Raw genomic sequence first — 24,825 nt, forward strand, 5'->3', positions numbered from 1 at the left:
TATGTCCGCTCCCTGTTCAGGAGACTAGGAAGCTGCGCACACATGCACCCCTCCCAACTGTGAACTTTCAACTCTCCACGTTTCCAGCCAGTGGATGGAGTGAAGTGGCCAGATGCCTCTTCTCTCCAATGGGACTCCAGAACAAAACGAAGTAATGGAATGGAGACAGCAGTGGACTGGACACCGACAGCAAGACTGCTGCTGCCTTTAGGGGTGAGTCTCAAAATAGCACATGCACACACAACTTTTTGACAAATTCCCACTCTGCCCTGTACAGGACAATGTTAGAGAGAGTATCTGGGAAAGGGGGGGGGTAAGGTATACCTCTGTGTAGAACGCCAGGGAAAGTGTAGGGAGAGACAGAGAGGATGGAAGGTCAGTCATTTGGAGACGGTGCCTGAGCACCCATCGATGTCTGGGATTGTAAGAGGAATTCCATTATCAATGCCATACCGCCTCCCCAACACAGAGTTTCACTGGGAGTATTAGTGTCTGGTTAATCACATTTTTAAGTTTGGCCGTGGTTTTATATAAGATGAAGAGAAATTAATGTTCGAGCTTATATAGATATGGAGCACCTATGGCATAGGTTGCGGAATGAGAGGGAGTAAAGCTGCAGGATTCAAAAAACTGTCTCCACAAAAGGCACGTGTGTTGAGATTTAAATCTTGCGGATTACCATTAGATATTTTTAATTAACCAATCAAACATGTTATTACACACAGGTCAGGCAGCGTCAGAGGAGCAGGAAAGTCAGTTTCTGGTCAGAACCTTTTATCAGATCCTGACCTGAAATATCCACTCTCCCACTCCTCTGATGCTGCCTGACCTGTGCTTTTCCAGCCGCATATATCATCAACCATGACTTCCAGCATCTGCAGTCCCTACCGTCGCTATGTTATTACTCATATCCTGAACAGGTAGAACTCGAGCGCAAACTTCCTGGTGCAGAGATTGGGACAGTACTACATCGAGACAAGACTCACCATAACAAAGACCACACTTGAGGGGGTCTGTGTGCCCAAAGATAACTTAATTGATTGAAGGGCAAACAGGATCCATTCAATAGCTGTTGGAGCTTGATATTCCAGCTTCTGATTCCCTAATTCATCATGCATAAGATGTCTGGAGTGCCTTAAATATAGTTAAATGATCTAATTTCTTTTTGCAGTATGGCATTAGCTCAGTGAGATGTTACCATGCAGGACCACCTGCTGTCCCTATGCTACTGTGTCAAACTACATAGTCAGTAGGATATTCAGTTCTGTAGATCATCTGATTTGATTTCTTGATCGTTTTTGCCCAGAAAGGATTTGGGAATAAAAGACAAAGTTTGTGTTTTAAAGCAAACTGTATTTACACAAGTTAAGATAATGTAGTGGGATAAAAGATAAATAACATTAATAGATTCTTGGGAGTAGAGGGCAGTCTGGCACAAATGTTTATCGTGAATTTGGAAGGTTTACAGAAGATAGAGATAGAGGCACAGGCAGATTTTAAAGTTGTGAGTGCAGCTGTTGTCCTTAAGAAAACAATTAGCAACAAAGTTCCCATTGAGATGGGAAATAATACCATATTCATCAAATGTATTAATGCATGAAGACAAATTGAACTCAATGAATCTCTAAGAAGTACGTATTCCACAGGCAGGAGTAAAATGCAACTGTTCCCTTTGGGATTGATAGGCATTACACTAACAATTATCACATTAGTAAAAGAGAATGTACACTGTTAATTATGAGCCCTAGTTTTCTGCAGCAACTTTAATGGGTACTTAATGTGTAACTCCACTCAGAGTAAGATGTTTCTCAATATAGCAAACTGCAAAGCAGTGTTAATCATCCAGCAAGTTGTGGAGAATTGCAACTCACGATATATTTCATCTTTTGAACCTGTTGGCTGATTCGCTCCTTAATAATGACATGCATTGTGTACAGACCATTATTTTTATTTTCCCTTGGGTTATTGCCCCTTTGTCTTATTAGCCTTGGCATAAAAAAGCAGTGTAGCCCGTAAAATAGCTTGGGCTAATGAGTCAAGAATCCTGCTTCACTGTTTAGTTGCTTTTAATGTCATGCTAAAATTTCAAATTTGTTTGGTCTTTCAGTGCCGTGATTTTATTTCTTTCTGTGCCGTGATTTTATTTCTATCAAAGTTTTTTTTAGCTGTGAGAGACAAAAAAACTTCATGTTATTAGTCAGCACTCATTTATTAATTGAATAACTTTCTGACATCTCAATTCCATTTATCATGATGTAAACAGAACTGGAGGGAAATTTCATCCGATAGTACATAAATACTTAAAGATATTACAGCATAAATAATGTTCCAAATCAGAGTGTCATTAGACAACAATCTGCCAACAAGTGTGCATGGTTGATAAGAATTTCAGACTGCAAGTAATACCATTGAAAATGCAAGAACAATGGGCTCATATTAGTTTGGCAGGTAAATGCTCCATCATTGAGATACTGAGTCATAGTGATGGGGAACATTCCAAAGAGCAGAGAATGAGCAAATTGGAAAACAACAGAAAATAAATTTTAAAAGGACTAATAATCTAGTTTCTTCAGGAGAAATGCAGGTATAAAGAGGTAGAGAATCCAGGGCAAAGCTGGAATGTAAACAGATTTAACAAAGACTGAAACCAACTCTGAACTTATTCTTTCACAAGTTATTAAATATGCAGCCCATATTCAATTAACAGGTCACTAACTTATTGACTAAAAACAGTATCACAACATTTTCTCTCTCTAGACTTTTGATTCTGCCAACCTGTGAGAATGTTGAATGTAGCTGAGAAAATTGAGGACACTTACCATCTCTATTAACAATCTGCAGTAAAATGAACAACTCAAAGCAATCCAGTTATGTGTTGGTGCGTTCTACCAAGAGGACTTTTTCCACATGTGCACAGCCAAGGATGCTTCACAATCATCATTTATCATTCTCATTCCCTGCTCATATGAGGTATTTAGTGTGTGTGATTTATAACATCCTTTGCTGCCAGTTGATATTATTTCCAGGTGAATTTCAAAATTAATAAACCTTCTACCTTTTAAAAAGATAATTTGTACTGACTGCAGTGTTCTAGTGTATGACTTTTACTGTGGAGCTTTTATGAGCTTGCCATTGAATGAGCAGTATTCTCAAAGTGTTCTTTAGTCTCATGTGGACTAAAGAGTTTGGTTTTGAAATTAATTACCCTGCTCCCTGAGCATTCATCAGAAAGTAATGCATACCTCTAAAGACAACAGATAAAAACCAGAAAGATAAAGGAAATGGGAAGTAAAAATGAAAGGTGAAAGTTTTATCTTTCAATGCTAGGACCTACAAGACTGAATAGGTCCACACTTCAACCCTCAAACTGCAGTGAGTTAGGTGATCATAGCCACGAAAATGCTACAATAACTTCAACACACCCTTATTGGGAGGAAGAAGTTAGCTAAACTTCCCAGACCACAACCAAGGTTTACTTATGTGTAGGCATTATGTAAGAACCAGATCCTTTGATCTTCCTGGTAGTTGGACAATTTGAAACTATTTGCTAGTCAGGCTGATGAACTGCTTGAACAATAGACACTTTGGCAAACGAACCTGAGTGGGTTTTGAATATCGATGTGAAGCTAGAACTGATGAAATACAGTCAATCAAAACTGAGCCAAAACCCAGCAGATAATAATCTGCAATGCAAAATACAAGATTTGGGCACTGATCCAGTAACTCTTTGTGCTGCCTGAAAAGATTCAAACACTCCTTCTTTCCTCTTTTGAACAAGTTGATATATGCTTAGCTCCAGATCCATAGTTGGCAGTTCTCTGCCAACTCACCCACAAACATAAAGGCATGATTGTTGACAGTGAGTGAAAGCACACACTTTGTGACCACTTTAGAAACAGCAGTCAAGTCTCACCTGATATTAATAGATAACCTTGACAGCAGGGAGCATTAGATCATGTCAGTACCAAGGCCTTGCATAAGCTAACTTCTCCCTCCTTTATCCATAAAAGCTAACGTTAATTGTAATGTCCCATCAGCACTCTGGATCAGATGATCGACGTTAGTGACGAGTTGGTATTAAAGCTTCCTAGTCTATATGATTTGATATCAAACAAAGGATACAACTTGCAACAAATATTTTTGAAGGTACAGAAACAACAGCCCACCTAGACTTTCTCATTTTGGCTATGTTAATGTTCAAATCTATGTTAATCTATTTTTACACAAACTGAAAAGCCAACTAAGGGTTCAGACAAGATTTACAAGGATGTTGCTGGGTTAGAGGATTTGAGTTATAGGGAGAGGTTGAATAGGCTGGGGCTGAGGGGCGACCTTATAGAGGTTAATAAAATCATGAGGGGCATGGATAGGATTAATAGACAAAGTCTCTTCCCTGGGGCGGGGAGTCCAGAACTAGAGGGCATAGGTTTAGGGTGAGAGGGGAATTTTATAAAAGAGACCTAAGGGGCAACATTTTCATTCAGAGGGTGGTACATGTATGGAATGAACTGCCAGAGGAAGTGGTGGAGGCTAGTACAATTGCGACATTTAAAAGGCATCTGGGTGGGTATATGAGTAGGAAGGGTTTGGAGGGATATGGGCTGGGTGCTGGCAGGTGGGACTAGATTGGATTGGGATATCTGTTCAGGATGGATGGGTTGGACAAAAGGGTATGTTTCTCTGCTGTACATCTCTATGACTCTATAAAACTAAGTATAAAATGAGTTAACATTAACTATGAAATCAGAGCAACCTTTCTGAACAACTGAGATTTCATTACTTAATTACTTTATTACTTAAAATCCATATGTGACAATGCTGCTCCTTTAACAAGGTTATGCTGTCTTTTTTCAGAGAGGTTGGCAGATCTAGGTTTGAAAGTTTTTAGGGCCAATTTGATTATAGCTAACAGATACTGTCTCAGGCAAAAAACTTTCAAGTTTAAAAAAAACACTTGAAATATGAAAGAGGAGCAGCAGGTTTTCCCAATTCTGCTTTTCTCTGTCTTGGTTTGGTTTGATTTGAGCAGGCTGGCTGTTCAGTGAAAGCAGTCAGTCAGTGAGGCTGGTGGTCCAAGAAACAGAAGAAGGTGTTCCATGCTGAATCGCTCAGCCATCTTTCTCTCTCTCTCCTGTAAGACCCTGGGTTTGATGCTACCTTTTTTGCCGAGGAGTGTTTATGGGGAATTGTTGCATTTATTTGGAACAGCATCAATAAATTGGGATAATCTGTTGGGTTTTCGGATTGGTTTTTCTTCTATGTTCTGATCAGTTTTGTTTGTGTTTCATTTGGAAATCTTGAAAATAAATTCTGTTTTGCTTAAAACTAAGTGATTGGGCCAGCTGCGTCACCCCTGGAATATCCATTGTACACCTGCTTAAAACAACTAGCAAAGTTAGAGTTTGGGCTGCTTACTTGAAATGTTTTGAGGGGGTCTGGCCTGGTCCATAACACAAAAGTTTAATCCAAGTAAATATTACCAATTTATTATGAAGACACTAATGTAATAGCTGAATATGTAAATATACCACCTAATAAATTACTGAGTTATAAAAGCCATAAAATTCCCTAGTTTAATTATGGATATGTGCTGAGTTATTTGATTTCAATCAAGATTTACCTTCCCCATGCCAATTTTCTCTGACTATATAATTATCTCAGGCTTGAGACCACTAGAGTTACATTGTTGCTTTAATAGATATCTAATCCCACTGCACAAAGTAGATGTGATTTTTTTCATTGCATATCTGTGTTAGCCATCATATCATGCACAGTTTAAAGTGATAAACTTATTTTTCGCTTTTCATACAATAACACCATATTTCGAATCCTTATTCCAGAACTGAAAAAGTAAATGAAAGCCCACCTCTCTTCAATGCGAACCCATAGGTCACTGAACTGTCGTTGCCGCTGTGGCTTGGGAAGCTTCTTCTGTCGCTTCTTTTGGCGGCCAAACTCTTCCAATTGACTAAGGCTGTCTGGCATCAGGAGGTGAGGAGAAATGATGTCATCATCTAAATCAACAGGAGAGGTCTCAGAAGGAAGTGGCATGGAATCTTCCAATGATGCATCGACTGGAGTGGAAGAAGTTGATGGAAGTGATGAACTACCTGAAGATAATCCATTTTTCTCTGTCTTTTTCCTTTACAAAACAAGAATAGAATCAATTAAGTTAAGGTTTCAGTATAATCTAAGCCTGCTAATACTCTCAATGATTTCATTCTATTCCACGCCATATATTTGATGAAGCAGGATGACAAAACCTCGAAGTCATTTGTGTTCTGATGGAATTGTTCTTGACCTGAAACTCCTCTTCTTTCTTCACAGATGCTGCCAGACCTGTTGACAATTTCCCATAAGTGACAAGATAAGTTTATCACATGCTCCCACCGAAAAGCCTATGACTGTAAGTTTTTCTATGGAAATGCCTCTGGTTGCTAATGATATTACCTCAGACACTGTTGTGAATTTAATTAGGTGCAGCACAAATTTTGCCCCAAGAGAAAACTAAGCATATAATTTATTAGCATTGGTCTGTGACTAGATTGGTTTGGGATATCTGGTCGGCATGGACAGGTTGGACCAAAGGGTCTGTTTCCATGCTGTACATCTCTATGACTCTATGACTGTAAACTGAACTTAAAAGGTTATTTGCTCAGGTTAGTATGCAGTTAAATTGAGGCAGGAGTACGTTGTTACTCCACTCCAATTATTCCATGTTGTGAACAATGCAGTAAGTATACATCTTCCTGTTATCAAAATTACCAGTTAAATACATTATCTATAACAGATTTTAAACAAAAAGATTTATCAACTTTAGCTTAACATCAGTCAAAACTTATTTCATAAAGAAACACTAATCAATTAACATATACATCTAGTAATATGGAAGTATAATTGCTTATCCCTGCAAATATCCACAAAACACAAATCCCCCTTGATCACTGATGGAGAATCATGCAATTTTGCTACCTGCTTTCTTAGCTTCTAGAACACTCATTTACCTCATTCAGGATAAGCAGAGGGTGGCTACTCTGGAACTATAAGAAATTCAGTAGAAACGTTTTTTACTCATTATGGAAATTTTTCTAGGACGTGAAGTGGTTGAGGCAATTCACAAAATGGTTATAAGGTGATGTGCGATAAGCACATGAGGCAGGAGTTAATGGATAGGTGTTATGAAGTAAAATGGGGGGAGGATAAACACTATCATATTCCAGTTGGAGCACTTGGCAGTTTCTGGGCATGATAGTTTATGTAATTCTTCGTAAAGGATACCAGCTCCAAACCCATCCACTGCTCAGCTTCCAGAACAACACTGAGACAATCAAAGCACGGACAACCAGGAATATTCACAGCCCCTCATGTACTCTGGCAAGGGGGCTTCGTTAATGATGGGTGTATAAGACTTAACGCTGAGAAGTGCCTTAAGCAACGTACACTATGATGATATCATGCAGAGTTGGAGGTAGAACAGTCTAGGATCTTGGAGTGAGACCTATCATCCAGTCATCCTCATAGTTTCTGTAACAATGTCTATCGTGTCAGCGTAACTTGTACTTAGTACATAGTTGCTAACATCCAATAAATAATGTCCATCAGATAAAAAAGTGGATTTCCTCGACCATATTCGACCAAGGGCCGACCATAACTCAGAATGGTGCTGCAAACAGCCCTGGGGGGAACAATAGCGAGGAGCGCTCATACAACAATCAAGGCAGATTGGACCACATCACTGTCGTTTACAGCAGTATTCACAACTTGATAATGTAAAGAGGATCGGTGTAGGAGAATGCACAGCAACAAAAGGGACCACCATCATCAAGGTGGGATTGGATGAACGTGAGGGGGTATCACATGGAGGAAGGTCAGTAGAGAGCGTTGCGGTGAATTAACTGTTTAATCTTTCTGAGACAGATAAGTCAGAATTTTCAGCCCAATAAAGGTAAAATACTGTAGATGCTGGAAATCTGAAACAAATACATGGAAGGCTGGAGAAACTCAACAGATCTGGCAGCATCAATGGAGAGAGTTAATGCTTCGAGTCTGATACAATTCTTCTTACGAACTTCTGTTGCTCTGTCCAGAGATGCTGGCAGATCTGAGAGTTTTTCCAGTCTTCCTTGTGCTTATCCCAGAATTATCAGACTTTGCTACCACCTACTCCATTCCCTTTACTCTGCAATGAGTATTGAAGCCATTCAACCAACTTCTACTTCAATTATTTTTTAACAATGCAGATTTGATAATAATTGTAATAGAAAGAAACTATATTGCATAGCCACAAATGTAATAAAGGTACTGAATTTAATTCTAAGCATAATATTACATCAATCTATTTTGTTATCCAAGTGAATATCCTATTGTGCTTTGCTCTGAAGAAAGTTTACCAACTCTACTACTGCTGTGAGGTCCCATACCAATGGCTTCCGCACTACTGATAAAAGGCTAATATTAGTCACTTGAGGCTCTTTGAGTGGAAGCTTCTGTCTTTTTGAGGATTCAAGCCTCTTTAGGCCTGACCACAAAATGGTCTGACAAAGTTATCTTTCTGTAGTTGTTACTGGTTGAGGGGATGGTGAGAGAGTCAACTTCTTGATTTTTGAGAGAGGGCTAATGCTCTGTGAAACTGCTGCCCCCATGATGCTGAGGTGTGGCAGCTGTAGGAGAGGGGGCTGCAGTGGTATGATTAAAGCACTTAACTCTTTTATTCCCTCAACCTGTATAAATTAAACATTTGCTTCTCTGAGGAACAGTGTTGGAATAAATTAGGACCAGAAGTCCTTGGGGTCAACAGTGTGGTGCTGGAAAAGCACAGCAGGTCAGGCAGCATCTGAGGACCAGGAAAATCGACATGTTGGGCAAAAGCCCTTCATCAGGAATGAGGCTGGGAGCCTTGGATTTGTGGGGGGGGGGGGAGAATAGGCTGAGAGATGAATGGAAGGGGAGTGGGGCTGGTGGGGGAAGGAAGCTGAGAGTGCAATAGGTGGATGGAGGTGGGAGTAATGGTGATAGGTTGGAGGGAAAGGTGGAGCGGATAGGTGTGAAGGAAGATGGACAAATGGGATGGGTCATGGTGGTGGTGCTGAGTTGGAAGGTTGGAACTGGGATAAGGTGGGGGCAGGAGAAATTAGGAAACTGGTGAAATCCACATTGATGCCATGGGTTGGAGGGTCCCAAGGTGGAAGATGAGGCATTCTTCCTCCAGGCGTCAGGTGGTGAGGGAGTGGCGATGGGCGAGGCCTAGAACCTAAATGTCCTTGGCGGAATGGGAGGGGGGAGTGAAGTGCTCAGCCTCGGGGCGGTGGGGTTGATTGATGCGGGTGTTCCGGAGATGTTCTCTAAAGCACTCTGTGAGTAGGCGTCCTGTCTCCCCAATGTAAAGGAGACTGTATCGGAAGCAATGGATACAGTAAATGACGTGCAGGTGAAAGTTTGATGGATGTGGAAGGCTCCTTTGGGGCCTTGGACGGAGGTGAGGGTGGAGGTGTGGGCGCAGGTCTTGGATTTCCTGCAGTGGCAGGGGAAGATGCCAGGAGGGGAGGGTGAGGTGTTGGGGACCTGACGAGGTAGCCGCATAGGGAATGGTCTTTACGGAAAACGGATCCGGGTGAGGGGGTATATCTCTGGTGATGGGTCAGTTTGGAAATGGTGGAAATGGCGGAGGAGATGCGATGTATACGAGGTTGCTGGGGGTTCTGTCCTTGTTGTGGTTGGAGAGGTGAGTTTGAGGGCGGAGTTGTGAGAAGTGGATGAGATGCGCAGTCCATGGGCCTGCTCCACATTTCAAAGAAATCTCAACTAATCTATTAATGTTTCAAATTTCACATTCCCATTTAGTTCTGAGAACCTTTTAACTTTTTTGCCTAATAATAATGTAAAAGCACAGGCTACAATTATAAAAAAGTCAACTTAGTCTTCCCAGAGCTATTCGAGTTGATTCCAGAATGGTGATGGCCTAGTACATGACCTGATCCTCTGTATATACTGTTAGCCATTCTGGTATAGCTCCTTCGCAAGTCTTCCCACATCTGACATAACTGTCTGAGTGAAGCACTTTTCTTTACATTGGTTGACCCCTGAGGACCCCAACTCTGTCTTCCTCAGTAGAGCTGAATTTGAACTCGCAACAAAACTGACCCATGAAAGAAAACAAAGGTTAAGTTAAATGCGCAGTCACTTCTTCTGATTTGTGTAGGTGAGACCAGCAAAAGAGAATATAAAGACAGCTACAAATCAAATAAATGATTTAGGGATAACGTCTTCACAAAAGATAACTTTTTTAAAACATTATTTTTGGAAGTGGTTACATAGTCATCACATTTTGTTTGAAATTGATACATTAAATTTGAACTTAGCATCACAGTACAACTGATTTTTCAAAAGAATTCCCACATTTGCAAAAGGACATTTCTTCTAAAATATAACATAAATAATTTATTTTAATATTTAATAAGTTTAACTTTCTTTTTGGAAGCGCATTCTTCAGAACTATACTATGCACTTTCTTAAAATATTGCTCAAATTCTTAGTTTCAAGAAAATAAATTGTAAATCACCTTAAAAGAATCTGGAACAAGAAGATTAATGTTGATTTACTTATCTGATCCTGGCTGGAGACCTATGGTTATTTACACAGGCAGGCATGATTACTGAAAGCCTTTGGAAGATACTTAAGAACATCTTTGCAAGGTCTACTGACTTTGGAAATAACAAGCCTGTCTGCTGCCACTGCAAATTAGTAGACTGGTGACCTTCACCTTCATGGTAAAATCTAAACTTATTACATGTATTTTCAATCCAAGTGAAAGCACATTTTCTTTTGTTCAAATGCAATATATTTCCCTGCTGTTTTACCAAAGTCCTATAGAGTGACTTGAAATATATGAGAGTAACAGAATGTGTCTTGAAAATCTATCTGGTTCTTGTTACCAAAATAGAACAACCTGCAGATTATTTCTGGGAATACTGATAAAGTACAAGTCATTGAATTGAGATTTTGTTAATGATAACACTACAATATTGAAGTCTCAACCAAAAAAAAACTTGACTCCCAGCCATGACTAATATTAATACTTGAGCTTTTTTCCCCCAGCTTAGCTTCTTTATCCTGTACCATAGCCTTTGGGATGATTAAATAAAAGTGGTGTTTTCTCAATATCTACAAGCTAGGTAGTCTCTCTTTTCCTTAAGATTAAATATTACTTCCTAATTTACGGCTGTATATATTTGACAGAAAACATTTTGATAAAATTCTTGAAACCCAAAATTGGATGCAAATCTTGAACAGCAATCTGTAAAATTCCATGTGAAATGTATGTGTTCTTCAGTTACCTTGACTTTGTACAGGGGCTTTACAGTTAAAATTTATGATAAGAAAAACAATCTGGCCTAATCGCTCACATGAAATAACTCTACACTGGAATCACTTTCTCTTTGCTTAAAACCTTGGCAGGGAACATTATATTTTACACATTCCAATCATGACATCTCAGTCAAGTCAAATTTATGTTGGGTTCCTGATAGGAATGTTTGTTGAGAAAATATTGGCCAAAATTTAGGTTGGCCAACATGCTCATCAAAAGTTGTACAGAAGGGGCTTTACTTTAACATTCTGTCCAGGTAAAGTTCTCAGCGCTGACCTTGATCCCAATTTTCTAAACACAACAGAAACTCTGAGATGGAACTTTAATATTAAATCTCTTCATACTTCAGATCTTACCTGAGAGTGTGTTTTTGTCTGAATTAGAATGGCCCAACCTCAATGCTACCTTATTCTTTTCCACTTTACCAGGTTTTATAGATTATCTGCGCTGAAAATGTGTTGCTGGAAAAGCGCAGCAGGTCAGGCAGCATCCAAGTTACAGCTGCAAGCAATTTTTAAAAAAACGCACATCATATTAAGGACCCAATCATCCTCTGAATTTTAATTTATTCATTCATTTAGAACATGGAACAGTGCAGGCCCTTCAGACCTTGATGTTGTGCTGACCTTTTATCCTGCTCTAAGGTCAAACTAACCTACATACCCTACATTTTACTACCATCCATGTGCCTATCCAAGAGTTGCTTATATGTCCGTAATCTGTCTGACTCTACTCCCAATGCTGGTAGTGCATTCCATGCACTAACCACTCTCTGTTTCAAGAACCTACCCTGACATCTCCCCTAAACCTTCCTTCAAACACCTTAAAATTATGCCCCCTCGTGATAACCATTTCCACCCTGGGGAAAAGTCTCTGGCTATCCTCTCTACCTCTGTCTCTCATCACCTTGTAGACCTCAAGTCACCTCCCATCCTTTTTCACTTCAATGAGGAAAGCCCTAGCTCCCTCAACCTTTCTTCATAATACATGCTCTCCAGTCCAGGCAACATCCTGGTAAATCTCCTCTGCACCCTCTATAAAACTTCCACACCCTTCCAGTAATGAGGTGGCTAGAACTGAACACAATATTCCAAGCGTGGTCTAACCAGAGCTTTCTAGAACTGCAGCATAACCTTGTGGCTCTTTAACTCAAATTTGCACATTGGAGACCAGCATTTGGATGTGAAACCTTTACATATTTTTTAAGGCAAAAGTAGATAGATTCTTGATTACCAACAAGATGAAAGATGATAGGAAATATGCGGAAATGTAGAGTTGAGGGTAAAATCAGATGAGCCATGAGTGACCGAACAGGCTTGAAGGGCTAAGATGGCCTAGTCTTATTGCTTGCTTGTATGTTCATGTTTATTGTACTTTCCCAATTACCTTTGTGAAAGTACTGGTGAGTTTCTTTCTTGAACTGTTGCAATGTGTGATGAAGGTATTCCCAAAATACTATTCCTCAAGATTTTGCTCCAGGCACAATGAAGGAAAACTGATATATTTTCCAGTTAGTCGTGTGTGAATTGAAGAGTAACTTGGAGTTTTTGGTGATCCCAATGAACATTTCAAGATTATGATCAAGAGATTATGGAAATCAAGGGATATCAGAATAGAAAAGTGAGGTTAATATAAATTTTAAGTGTGATCTTATTAAATGGATGAGAAGGCAAGGGGAACCACATGGAATACCTCTGCTCTGATTTCTTATGTTCTAATGCTTTCGTGTACCTGCAGACCTTGTCTTTCTAACAGGTCATGGTGGTGGATTTGAAAGGTACTGTTGCAGAAGGCTTGAAAAGTACTGCAGTGCATCTTGTAAATGGTACACACCAATATTTCCCATAATTTCTCTCCATTGTGTGCAGCAACAACCTGTTCATTGCATCGTGCTATCTCCTTAATTTTACCAAGTAGCCATCTATCTTAAAGGGATCTTAGTTATTTGTTGTGCGCTATGATTTTTCTTGTGCGCTATGTCCAGATTGTCAAGTTGCAGTGCACTTTAGAGGAACACTGATAAACAGTATGATTGGTCAGGCAGTGAATGTTTCAAGTGATAGTGCAGTGCCAATAAACAGAACTGCTTTGCCTTGGATAATGATGAGCTTTTTGAACAGTGCTGGACCGATACTGATCAAGGCAAATAAATAATATTCTATCACACTCCTTATTTGTGCTTTGTTAGGTGGTAGTAAGGCTTTGGGGAGTCAAATGGTGAGCTAATTGAAACAGAATTCTTAGCCTTGTAGCTACAGTATTTGTATGACTGGATTAGTTTCACATCAACGGTGAACCCAGGCTATTGATGCCATTAATGTCAAAAGGAAGTGATTCCACTCTCTCTCTTTGGAAAGAATAATACTCTGTCACTCATGGACTACTACATCATCTGAGGAGTTTTGGGTGGATCTGAGTCACTGTGCAATCATCAAATACTACTAATTCTGGTAGATAGAAGGAACCATTTTCCTCAGATCCCTTCTGTTTCTTTTGCCAGACCCTCCAAATTGGGTACTTGATCTTACCACCACTGAGAACAGCTCTTCTTCATGAACTCTGCCTAGACCCCTCATGATTTTGAACATCACTATCAAATCTCCTTTCAACCTTCTCTTTCCCAAGTAGAACACTGCCAGCCTGCACAATCTATCTGTGTAACTGAAGTGCTTCCTCTCTAGAAACAGTCATAGAGTCATAGAGATATACAGCACGGAAACAGACCCTTCAATCCAACTCGCCCATGCTGACCAGAAATCCTAAATAAATCTAGTCCCATTTGCCAGCATTTGGCCCGTATCCCTTTAAACCCTTCCTATTCATATACCAATCCCGATGCCTTTTAAGTGTTGTAATTGTACCAGTCCCCATCACTTCCTCTGGCAGGTCATTACATACAGGCACCACCCTCTGCTTGAAAAAGTTGCCCCCTAAGTTTGTTTTCAATCTTTCCCCTCTCACCTTAGATCCACGCCCTCTTGTTTTGCACTCCCCCACCCAGGGAAAATACCTTGCCTATTTACACTATCCATGCCCCTCATGATTTTATAAACCTCTATAAGGTAGCCTCTTAGCCTCTGATGCTCCAGGGAAACAGCCCCAGCCAATTCAATCTCTCCCTATAGCTCAAATCCTCCAACCCTGGCAACATCCTTGTAAACCTTTTCTGGCCCCTTTCAAGTTTCACAAAATCCTTCCTCTAGCAGGGAGACCAGAATTACATGCAGTATGTCAACAGTACCCTAACCAATGTCCTGTACAGCCGCAACATGACCTTCCAATTCCTATACTTAGTGCACGGTCCAATAAAGGCAAACATACCAAACATCTTTTTCACTATCCTGTCTACCAGCGACTCCACTTTCAACGGAACTATGAACCTGTGTTCCAAAGACTCTTCTTTGTTCAGCAACACTCCCCAAGACCTTACCATTAAGTGTATCAGCCCTGCCCTGATTTGCTTTTCCAAAATGCAGCACCTCATATTTATCTAAATTAAATTCCATCTGCCACCCATTGGCCCTTCTAATCAAGATCCTGTTGTAACCTTCTGAGGTAACCTTCTTCACTGTCCACTACACCTCCAATTTTGATGTCTTCTGCAAACTTACTCACCATACCTCCTATGTTCACACCCAAAGCATTTATATAAATGATGAAAAGCAGTGGACTCAGCACTGATCCTTGTGGCACACAACTGGTCACAAGCCTACAGTCTGAAAAGCAACCTTCCACAACCACCTCTGTCTACCATCGAGTCAGTTCTATATCCAATTAGCTAGTTCTCCAACTATTCTATGTGATATAACCTTGCCTACCAGTCTACCATGAGAAATCTTGTCAAACACCTTACTGAAGTCCATGTAGATCAGATCCACTGCTCTGCTCTCATCAATCCTCTTTGTTACTTCTTCAAAAAACTCAATCAAGTTTGTGAGACATGATTTCCCACCCACAAAGCCATGCTGACTATCCTCAATCAGTCCTTGCCTTTCCAAGTACATGTAAGTCCTTTTACTTTATCATCTTTCTTAAACAGTGGCACCATGTTAGCCAACCTCTAGTCTTCTGGCACCTCGCCTGTGACTATTGAAGATACGAATATCTCAGCAAGGGGCCCAGCAATCACTTCCCCAGCTTCCCACAGAGTTATAGGGTACACCTGATCAGGTCTTGAGGATTTATCCATCTTTATGCAGTTTAAGACATCCAGCACCACTACCTCTGTAATATGGACATTTGTTAAGAGATCACTACTTATTTCTGCATGTTCTCTATCTTCCATATCCTTCTCCAAAGCAAACACTGATGAAAAGTACGTATTTAGTATCTCCCCCATTTTCTGCAATTCCACACAAAGGCAGCCTTGCTGATTTTTGAGGGGCCCTATTCTCTCCCTAGTTACCCTTTTGTCCTTAATATATTTCTGGAATCCCTTTGGATTCACATTAACCCTATTTGCCAAAGCTATCCCATGTCCCCTTTTTGCCCTCCTGACTCCCCTCTTAAGTATATTCCTACTGCCTTTATACTCTTCTGGGGAATCACTTGATCTCTGCTGTCTATATCTGACATATGCTTCCTTCTTATTCTTGACCAAAACCTCAATTGCTTTAGTCATCCAGACTTTAGGAAAGTGAGACAGAATTCGGGAGAGTTTCTATATTACTGATGGTTATGTCTACAAGAAATATGTTTGGTTGCAAATCCAATTGGATTGCATGGATCGGTTGGAGCGGCAGTTAGAGGCAATGAGGAATTTACAGGAGTTGGGGGTGTGATGAATGGCAGTTGCAAGGGGGAAATAAATCAAAGGTACAGAAAGGTAGATGAGTGACCTCCAGAAACCCTTTTCCAAGCTGCCCTACTGGCATTTTAGTAATTTGTACACATCCCTAGGTTTTGTGGTGCTTGTTATTTTATCTTGGCTGTTCTCATCCATCCAACAAAAATGCATGACTTCACACACCTCAGCACTGAATTTCATCTGCCACCTGTCTACCAATCCACAAACTTGTTCATATTCTCTTGAAGTCTATAGCAGTGATTCCAAAATTCTTCAATATCAAGAAACATTGAAATGAAACAATTCCACGACACATCCGCTTTTTCAGAAGAATTGATTGCTCATGAACATTATATTTAAATATATTACTATTGTTATGACCTTACTAGGGAAGTTTGCAACATAGTCCACACAACTGACTAAAGAAGGATCAAAAAGAATAATTGTTTCAAATTCACTGGCAAAAATATGCGATCGTCAACTGCTAGCACGGAACATACTTTCAAAATCTGTTCAACTCAAGTATTTCTACTGTGCATAAGCAATGGATCAGAGCCAAACACAACATGAAATAAATTCCCATGGGTTAGTGGGAAATCTAGGCCTGTCGGTGTGCATGGAGACTTTTGATCCAAGTGGAATTGATGAGAAGGCCACGTGCAAACCTTGCTCCACTAAACAGTGCTCCAACACTTACTGTTTTTCATGTAAGGCAGGGCTGAAAATACCAGCTCACCGAGGTATGCTGTCATAAACAGCAAGTGTACAGCAAACAACATGGTCAAGGATTGTCAGATATTCAGGTACCGCAGTCAGCTAAAACACTTCAAAGACACCCCTCCAAACTTCAGCTTCATTATATGATCCATTGTGTCTCTCTACAAATTCCTCTTTTTTTCTCAACATCAGCTTTTCTGCTGAATTGGAAGATAGTGAACCAAATGGATTGTATACCCAGTATTAGCCTTCCAAATTTGTTAAAAGGAAATAGAATTCAAACTTTTCTTGCAGTGCTTTGAGATGTTTGAATATGAGTTTGTGCATTTTACAGCTGTGTCTGCTGCTTCCGATGTTAATGAAAAGATGTCAAGTGAATCTTTTGCTACTGTCGCTAATTAAAGACCCAGTTTTGATGTGAAACCTTGAAGTTTATCTGAATTAAATTGAATTTATTGTCACGTGTACTGAGGCACAGTGAAAAGCTTTGTCTTGCGAGCAATACAGGCAGATCACAGAGTTAAGTAGCATAGATAAGTAAACAATAGGTAAACAGCGGCAAAAACACGGGTACAGGCAAATGTTAAGAGTTTGTGAGTCCAGTCAGTATTCTAACAACATTGGGGTCAAAACTGTTTCGAAACTGGCTGGTGCATGTGTTCAGGCTTCTGTACCTTCTCTCCGATGGTAGAGGTTGTAGAAAAACATTACCAGGATGGGATGGATCTTTGAGAATACTGGCGGCCTTTCCTTGACAGTGGGCCTGGTAGACGAATTCTATAGATGGGAGGTTGGCCTTTGTGATTGTCCAGGTTGAGCTCACCACTCTATGCAACCACCTCCGATCTTGAATGGTACAGTTGCCGTACCAGGTAGTGATACATTCAGACAGAATGCTCTTGATGGCGCACCTATAAAAGTTGGCAAGGGTATTCGCCATCATGCCAAATTTCCTCAGCTGCCAGAGGAAGAAGAGACGTTGTTGGGCCTTTGGAACCAGTGTGTCCACATGAAGAGTCGAAGAAAGCTTGTTGTGGATAACCACCCCCAGGAGCTTGACACATTCCACTCGTTCCACCTCTATGCTGTTAATATGTAGGGGTGGGAAGGGGGCGGTCATGTTTAACATCCTGCTGAAAGTCAATAATGTATTCCTTGGTTTTACTGACATTGAGAGCTAGGTTGTTCTCAGTGAACCTTTTTTCAGGTCTTCCACCTCCCGTCTGTAGTCTGTTTCATTGCCATCCGAGATTCGACTGACTATGGTGGTGTCATCAGCAAACTTGTAAATGGCATTAGTCTGGTATTTGGCGACACAGTCATGGCTTTACAGTGAGTAAAGTAGGGGGCTGAGTAGTACTCATCCCTGGGGGGTTCCAATGTTGAGTCTAAGTGAGGATGAAATATTATCCCCAATACTTCACTGATTGTGGCCTGTTGGTCAGGAAACTGAGGATCCAGTTGCAGAGAGTGGGATTTAGTTCGAGATCACTAAGTTTGGTAATCAGTCTCGAGGTGATAATAGTGTTGAAGACTGAACTGTAGTCAATGAGTAGGATTCTTACGTAGCTGTTCTTGGTCTCAAGATATTCTAGGGAGGAGTGACGGGCAAGTGATATGGCAACTGACGTGGATCTGTTGGGCCGACGGGCAAATTGGAGTGGGTCAAGAGTAGTGAGGAGGCTGGAGTTGATTAATGCCATGACCAGCCTTTCAAAGCACTTCATGAACACCGAAGTTAGGGCCACTGGGCAGTAGTCATTGAGACATGCTGAATGGTCCTTCTTAGGCACAGGGATGATGTTGGCCCTCTTGAAACAGACAGGGACAGTGGCCTGCTGCAGGGAAAGGTTGAAGATGTCCGAGAAGACATCTGCCAGTTGTTCTGCGCATGCTCTGAGTGCACGGCCTGGTTCTCTGTCTGGTCCCATCGCTTTCCTTGGATTCACACGAAGGAAAACTGATCTGTCCACTGACGCAGTGACTGTTGGGATAGGTTCATCAGGACTTGTCTGAATAGGTGTTACTCTCCGCCGAAATTCTGCTCAAAGCAAGCACAGAAGGTGTTGAGATGATCTGGGAGGGATGTGTCTGCTATTTTACACTGCCTCTTTTTAGAACCTGTGATGTCATTCGGTCTTTGTCATAGTCGCCTGGTATCTGTCTGGGTCTCTAGTTTGGATCGGTATTGATCTGAAGGCTTCACACCTGGTTTTTAGCAGATTCCTGATGTCCTGATTCATCCAGGATTTCCTGTTGAGGAACACCCAGATTGACTTTCTCGGTATACAGCCCTCCACACACTTACTGATAAAGTCTGTGACGGTGGTGGTGTACTCGTCCAAGCTACCTGTGGACTGTTTGAACATGGCCCAATCAGCTGATTTCAGACAGCACCGGAGTTGATCCTCTGCCTCCTCCGACCAGCACTGGACCTGTATCTGCGAGGGGGTCTCCTGCTTGAGCTTTTGCCTGTAATCCGAGAGAAGAAACACGGCATTGTGGTCGGAGTTCCCGGTATGAGGGTGGGGGGTGGAGTGGTAGGCATCCTTCACAGTGGTGTAGCAGTGGTCTAAAATGTTTGGGCCCCTGGTGGGGCAGGTAATCTTCTGGTGGTAGCTGCATCGTAATGGTCAGGATAGTCTCATTCGTTATCTGAATTTCAGTATTCAGCTTAGTCAGAAGGCAGAAAATGTCAGTGAGATGTGCCAGTTTAGCCCACCAGATATCACCAAGCAACTCTTCATAAGGCAGTTCGTGCATTGCTGAAAACTCTGACAGTTCTCTCTGGAGCTCATGAACACGGGAGAGAACTCTCTCCCATGATAACCATCACATCTGGGTGTATAACAGTAACTCTAATGCTAGACTCCCATCTCTGTATACAAAATAGTGAACAACCGTAATTTCAATGACCATGATTTCATGTAATTCATGATTTTGATGACTTGCTCTACTACTGCAGCCAACTCTGCTGGCATCCTTTTGGCTACAAGGGTTTCATGGTGGACGATGCAATGGATTATCCAAATGCCAGGACCTTGTTTTTTCACATTACTGGTAAATCTGTCAATTTTCCTGATCATAGAGGCTGCTCCGTCCGTATAAATGCTCCAACACAAGGCCAACGTAAGTTTATTTCCTCTTAAGAACATATCTATTACCCAAAATATTTCTTGATATGACTTGGTAGCTCCTTTCAAAAGAAAAACTTCTGAATGTGGTTCCTATCAGCAGACCAAATGTTGGCCAGCAGCTGGCATTGTATGGTTTTAGTGGTGGACTCCTCAATCTGCAAAGCAAACTGCCCACTAGTAGTGAACTTCACAGAGTGGACTTTTGCTGATTTCTTTTACAGCACACTTTTTTTTAACGTTGAGGCATGATTAGAGTTTTAGCAATGTACGGGGCTTCATTGATTTTGTTACTGTTTCAGCAAACAGGTAATGAACCTCTTGAGCTTAGTCTGATGCCTGCACAACTCCATCAGAAGTTGGGTCTCCTTGACATTTTATTCTCTCAAGCTCTAGAAGTACTGAACGTGTTTGTTCGCAAGAGGTGGATGTTTTGTCTCTCAATGGCATCTCAACTTACCATTGAATGCTTTCTCTGCAGGTGAGACATTCAGGTAAGGGGCAAGTGGCATCTTCAATCCAAGAAAACAAAGGCCATACAGTCCCATTGTACTGTCTCTGAAGACTTCTTGCATCTTCCTTTAGGTTCAGATGTTTCACGGACTGAATTAGCAGAGGAATTGCCTCTTTTGACAAGAAATGTACCCATTTCTTCTTAGAATCCAAGACTTAGATAGGTAGACAGGTGCTGCGTTTTCACAGGTATTGAATCTCTGTGTATGCACGGTATCAAAATCTGCTCACAAAATGGTGCTGCTCCTGAAGATTCATTACACACTACTCACACCTTGCCACATCACAAACACTAGTCTGTAGCTATCCTCCTCACAGTTCATGGTGCTTCCAAGCTTTGTATCATCTGAACATTTTGTAATTTTACACTGTCCATCCAAGTTTAGGTTATGAATATATATTCAAGAAAAGCAGCAGCTCTAAGATTGACTCCTGGGAAGTCTTTGTATGCCTTCCTCTGGTCTGAAAACCAACAGTTAATGCAACTTTGTTTCCTGTCATGCAACCAACTTCATAACCCTACTTCCACTATCCTTTTATTCCATGTGTTCCAGCTTTGCAGGAAGCCACTTTATTAAGCATATTTTGGAGGTCTATTGGGGCTTGAATTTTGCTACACTGACATCAAACCAAAGTCTCTGTCCATTACTGGTGCTGAAAGGACCAAACTGAAAGCACACACCAAGGCTATTCACAGGGTTCTATGAAATTATTGCCATTGAGTTACTTACAATATACGGCACAGAGTGAGCTGTTTGTCCTAACTAATCTCTGCTAGTATATTTATTCTACTCAAGGCTTCTCCCTCATTCTGAGGACTTCATCTCCACATTTCAGCTTGATTTTCTATTTCCTCATGTCTCATGTATTCATCTATATCCCTTTTGAAAACACCTAAGCTAGTTGCTTCAACCATTTTCTATGGTAACATGTACCGCGTTCTAAAAGTGTATTAAGAAATTTCTCTTTGTTTCCCTATTGGATTTATTATTAACTATCTTATATATATGGCCCATAGTTTTGAATTCTCCAAATAAGTGAAACAAATCTGTCCATCTTTATCTTGTCCAGCCTTTTCATGATTTCTTCTCAATAGCTGTAAATTCTCACTTCTGAAACTAATGTTCTAAATTGCAGTTGCATTTTTCACCAGTGCTTCCATGTCCTTCTACACTACAGAGGTCAGAACTAGGCAAAGCGTTCAAAAAGTAGCCTGATCAGCACAATATACAGGTTTAGTGGTCCGACTATTTCCCCGAGAAATAAATTCCAACTCTAATTTAAAATTTCTAAAGACTTTGCTGACCTCTGATACTATCCTGAACGATGCAACCTAAGATTCCTTTGCTTTCCTTCCCCATTTAGTTTCTTATTTTCTCAGGGATAAATGATATTTCTATTTTCTGATCAATGTGACCTATTTTATACTTATATACATTGAAGCCCACTCTGCAAATTTTCTGATGCCTCCTTATATAATGTTGCATTCTTTCTCACAATAGGAATGCTTTGTTGGCAGGAATGACTTGTGACGTTTACACTATTTCTACAGCAGCAGGCATGATTAAGAGCAGATTTAATAGAAGCTCTTTTTTAAAATTATGAGATGCTTTGATAAAATCAACAGGTAAAGATTTTCCTTGAATTGAGAAGTAGATGGTGAGGGGTATTCAATTCAATCTTATGATACGGGGAGACAGATTAGCAGAGAAAAGTCAGGAGAAAACTTTACACATTCTTTAAGAGAAAATTAGATGGATTTTTGAAGCAGAGGAAGATGCAGAGCTTTGGAAGAGAACGAAGCTGTGGGATTACTTTTGGATTGCTGAAGCAAAGATCTGGCCAGATAAAATGGAATGAATGACCTCCATTTGTTTCTGGAAATGTTAATGGCTCAACTTTAAAGTATTTTTAAAAAGTAATTAATCTTGTGTTAGGCTCCCCAGTGACTCAATCACACTTTTGTTCCAAATCCACACTGTGTTAGCTCATCTGTCAGGGTATTGTAGGGCATTGTACTTGATTTAACATCTTTCGCTTAATGTCTCACTTCTGATCGTATGTAGGAAGAAAGGTCATTGGCATTAGGTGAAGTCAAGATCTGATTCAATAGAAATAACCTCCATTAGCGATTAAGATCCAGATATAATGACTGTCCAAATCTAAAATTGATGAATCGCTGTATTTATGTGGCACCAGACATCCCAATGAAACCACCTTTCAAAATGGATAACCCTTGAGTGGAGAGGGTGAATGATGGGAAATGACATTGGAATTTTACAAGCTCAAGTGGTTGGGGCTTTGGAACTTGTCAATGTTTCATATTGCTGGGAACAAATTTCAGGATGCCCAATTGTACTAACAACACCATTAACATATTATTTTCGGAAAAGAAACAGCATAATAAATACACCACTTAAAGCAGCAAATTTCTTAAGGAACTGGGAAGTCTACCTTCTTCCACCAAAAAACAGTGTGCACTGCAGAAAATCTGTGTCAAGAAGCAAGGTGAAAAGAATTTGGCATATTAATTTTCACATCTTATATGTGCTGACCTTAGTAAATGGAACTTCAGCAACTTCCTTATTTTTTGACAGTTTTCTTCGATACTAAGGGGACAAATTAACACTCTCCATCTTGTTGAAACTGTACAAAATCAAGAAGTAAAATTGGCTGGGAGCTTTACCATTCCTATATCCTTCAAAATCTTTAAATATTCACTAGGCTTTTATTTTAACAGTGACTGGGAAGTCATCATGGTTTCATATCAACCTGAAGTAAGTGGAAACAGGGTTGGGGTTCGGGTTGCCCAAAGGGATTCAATTTTAACAAATTTTGTTTTTCCTGATTGGGCTACAAATGCTCCTCTAGGCTACACAAGGTTTACAGTTCCCTGATTCAGGCTTCCTCCCTTCCAGGATCCTCCTTAATACCCTTTCCTGTGACTATCTAATATTGTTGGAGCCAGCTCTTTTTGTTTCTGCTGTGGTCTCCTAGGAGAAAGTGAGGACTGATGGTAGTCTCCTGCTTTTCAACTTTCCACCACATTAAGTGACTAACTGACTAGGTCATGCAGATACATTCAGGAGTAAAATCACCAAGGCTAGCATTGCCAATGGAAGGGAGCTTATTGCTCACCATAGCCTCCAACCTGAATTAAAGTGGAGAGGGGCTAAGATCAGTTTCCACAACCCTTTGATTTTTGTTAGCAGAAAGGTTATTTTTGAAGGCTGAGATACAGACACAGCTATCTTAAAACAAAATGCTTTGAAACCATGGTGGAATAATTTGATGATGGACACTATCAGGTGAGAGCCAAAATGAGAAACTAAAATGATCAGTCACTCACAATGATCTTGTAGTCAGTTTCTGTATGCAATCATCAACATTTGAGTCATGTTGAAACAGTGACTGTAAATAGACTCTTGTAGCTGCCAGATACTTGAGATAATGGTCATGTAATTAAATGGTTTGATGAGCTCATTGGATAAATACACCATGTGTTGTAACACTGAGCTATCCTAAGCAACAAGCAGGATCTTAGATCTGATCCCTGTAAAACACAGTTTAAAGATCCTGGTACAGTTATTAATTTGTGGTTTGCCTATGAGTGTTTAATTGGTCAAATAGTTTGCTGGTACTCATTTACCAATCCTGCACAAGAAGAATACATGTTAGTTATTAGCTTCGAGCAAAATACTGTGGAATTAATATTGTTACAGGGTGAGGGAAGGGTGGCAAGCGTTTTGAAAATGTTAAACCAGAATCAAAAACTAGATGATGACTGGATTTTAATCAGAAATGAAATTTCATCGGAATTTAACATTTGGGAATGGATTCTCCGTGTTTCCAGAATGAATTTAAAAGAAGCTGACATCAGGTGTGATTTTTTTTACTCCACACTATCAAAATTGAGTTGCACTCTTGCTCAAAAATGAAGCTTTTTTGCTAATGATTCAATACACACCTCACAAAACAAACCCCAGCTGGCTCTGCAGCGTTGAAAAGTTTTTGACTGTAGTGCAGCCAACAGACCATGCCAAATTTTGTGCTCTAAGCTCCACCTGTTCTTTTCAATCTGCTACAGCTATGGAAAAGCTTACCAAGAGAGCTTGGCTCACATCACACTTGGCTGGGAATGTAAAATCTGGTATTCGAGCAGTTCTTAAATGGCATAACTCACCAAAAGAAAAAAGGAAGTTAGTTAATCATTTACAATTCCATATTGACATGAATAGGCAACACCACTCCCTTTGACCTGAGCAGTTGGAGTTCTCACTGCAAGAGGTGCACCAAAAAAAGAGTAGTTC

General features: G+C 40.4%; 1 protein-coding gene across 1 annotated transcript in view; it reads right to left on the bottom strand.

The window, feature by feature from the left end:
- LOC140479895 (metalloprotease TIKI2-like) overlaps nucleotides 1-24,825 on the bottom strand; it is a 418,380-nt gene that overhangs the window by 10,932 nt on the left and 382,623 nt on the right. The window contains exon 6 of the mRNA XM_072574253.1: nucleotides 5,867-6,142. Within this exon, the coding sequence (XP_072430354.1) occupies nucleotides 5,867-6,142 (276 nt within the window). The remainder of the gene's footprint in view (nucleotides 1-5,866; nucleotides 6,143-24,825) is intronic.

This window comes from Chiloscyllium punctatum, chromosome 7 (assembly GCF_047496795.1).
Source record: "Chiloscyllium punctatum isolate Juve2018m chromosome 7, sChiPun1.3, whole genome shotgun sequence".
Classification (NCBI taxonomy): domain Eukaryota; kingdom Metazoa; phylum Chordata; class Chondrichthyes; order Orectolobiformes; family Hemiscylliidae; genus Chiloscyllium; species Chiloscyllium punctatum.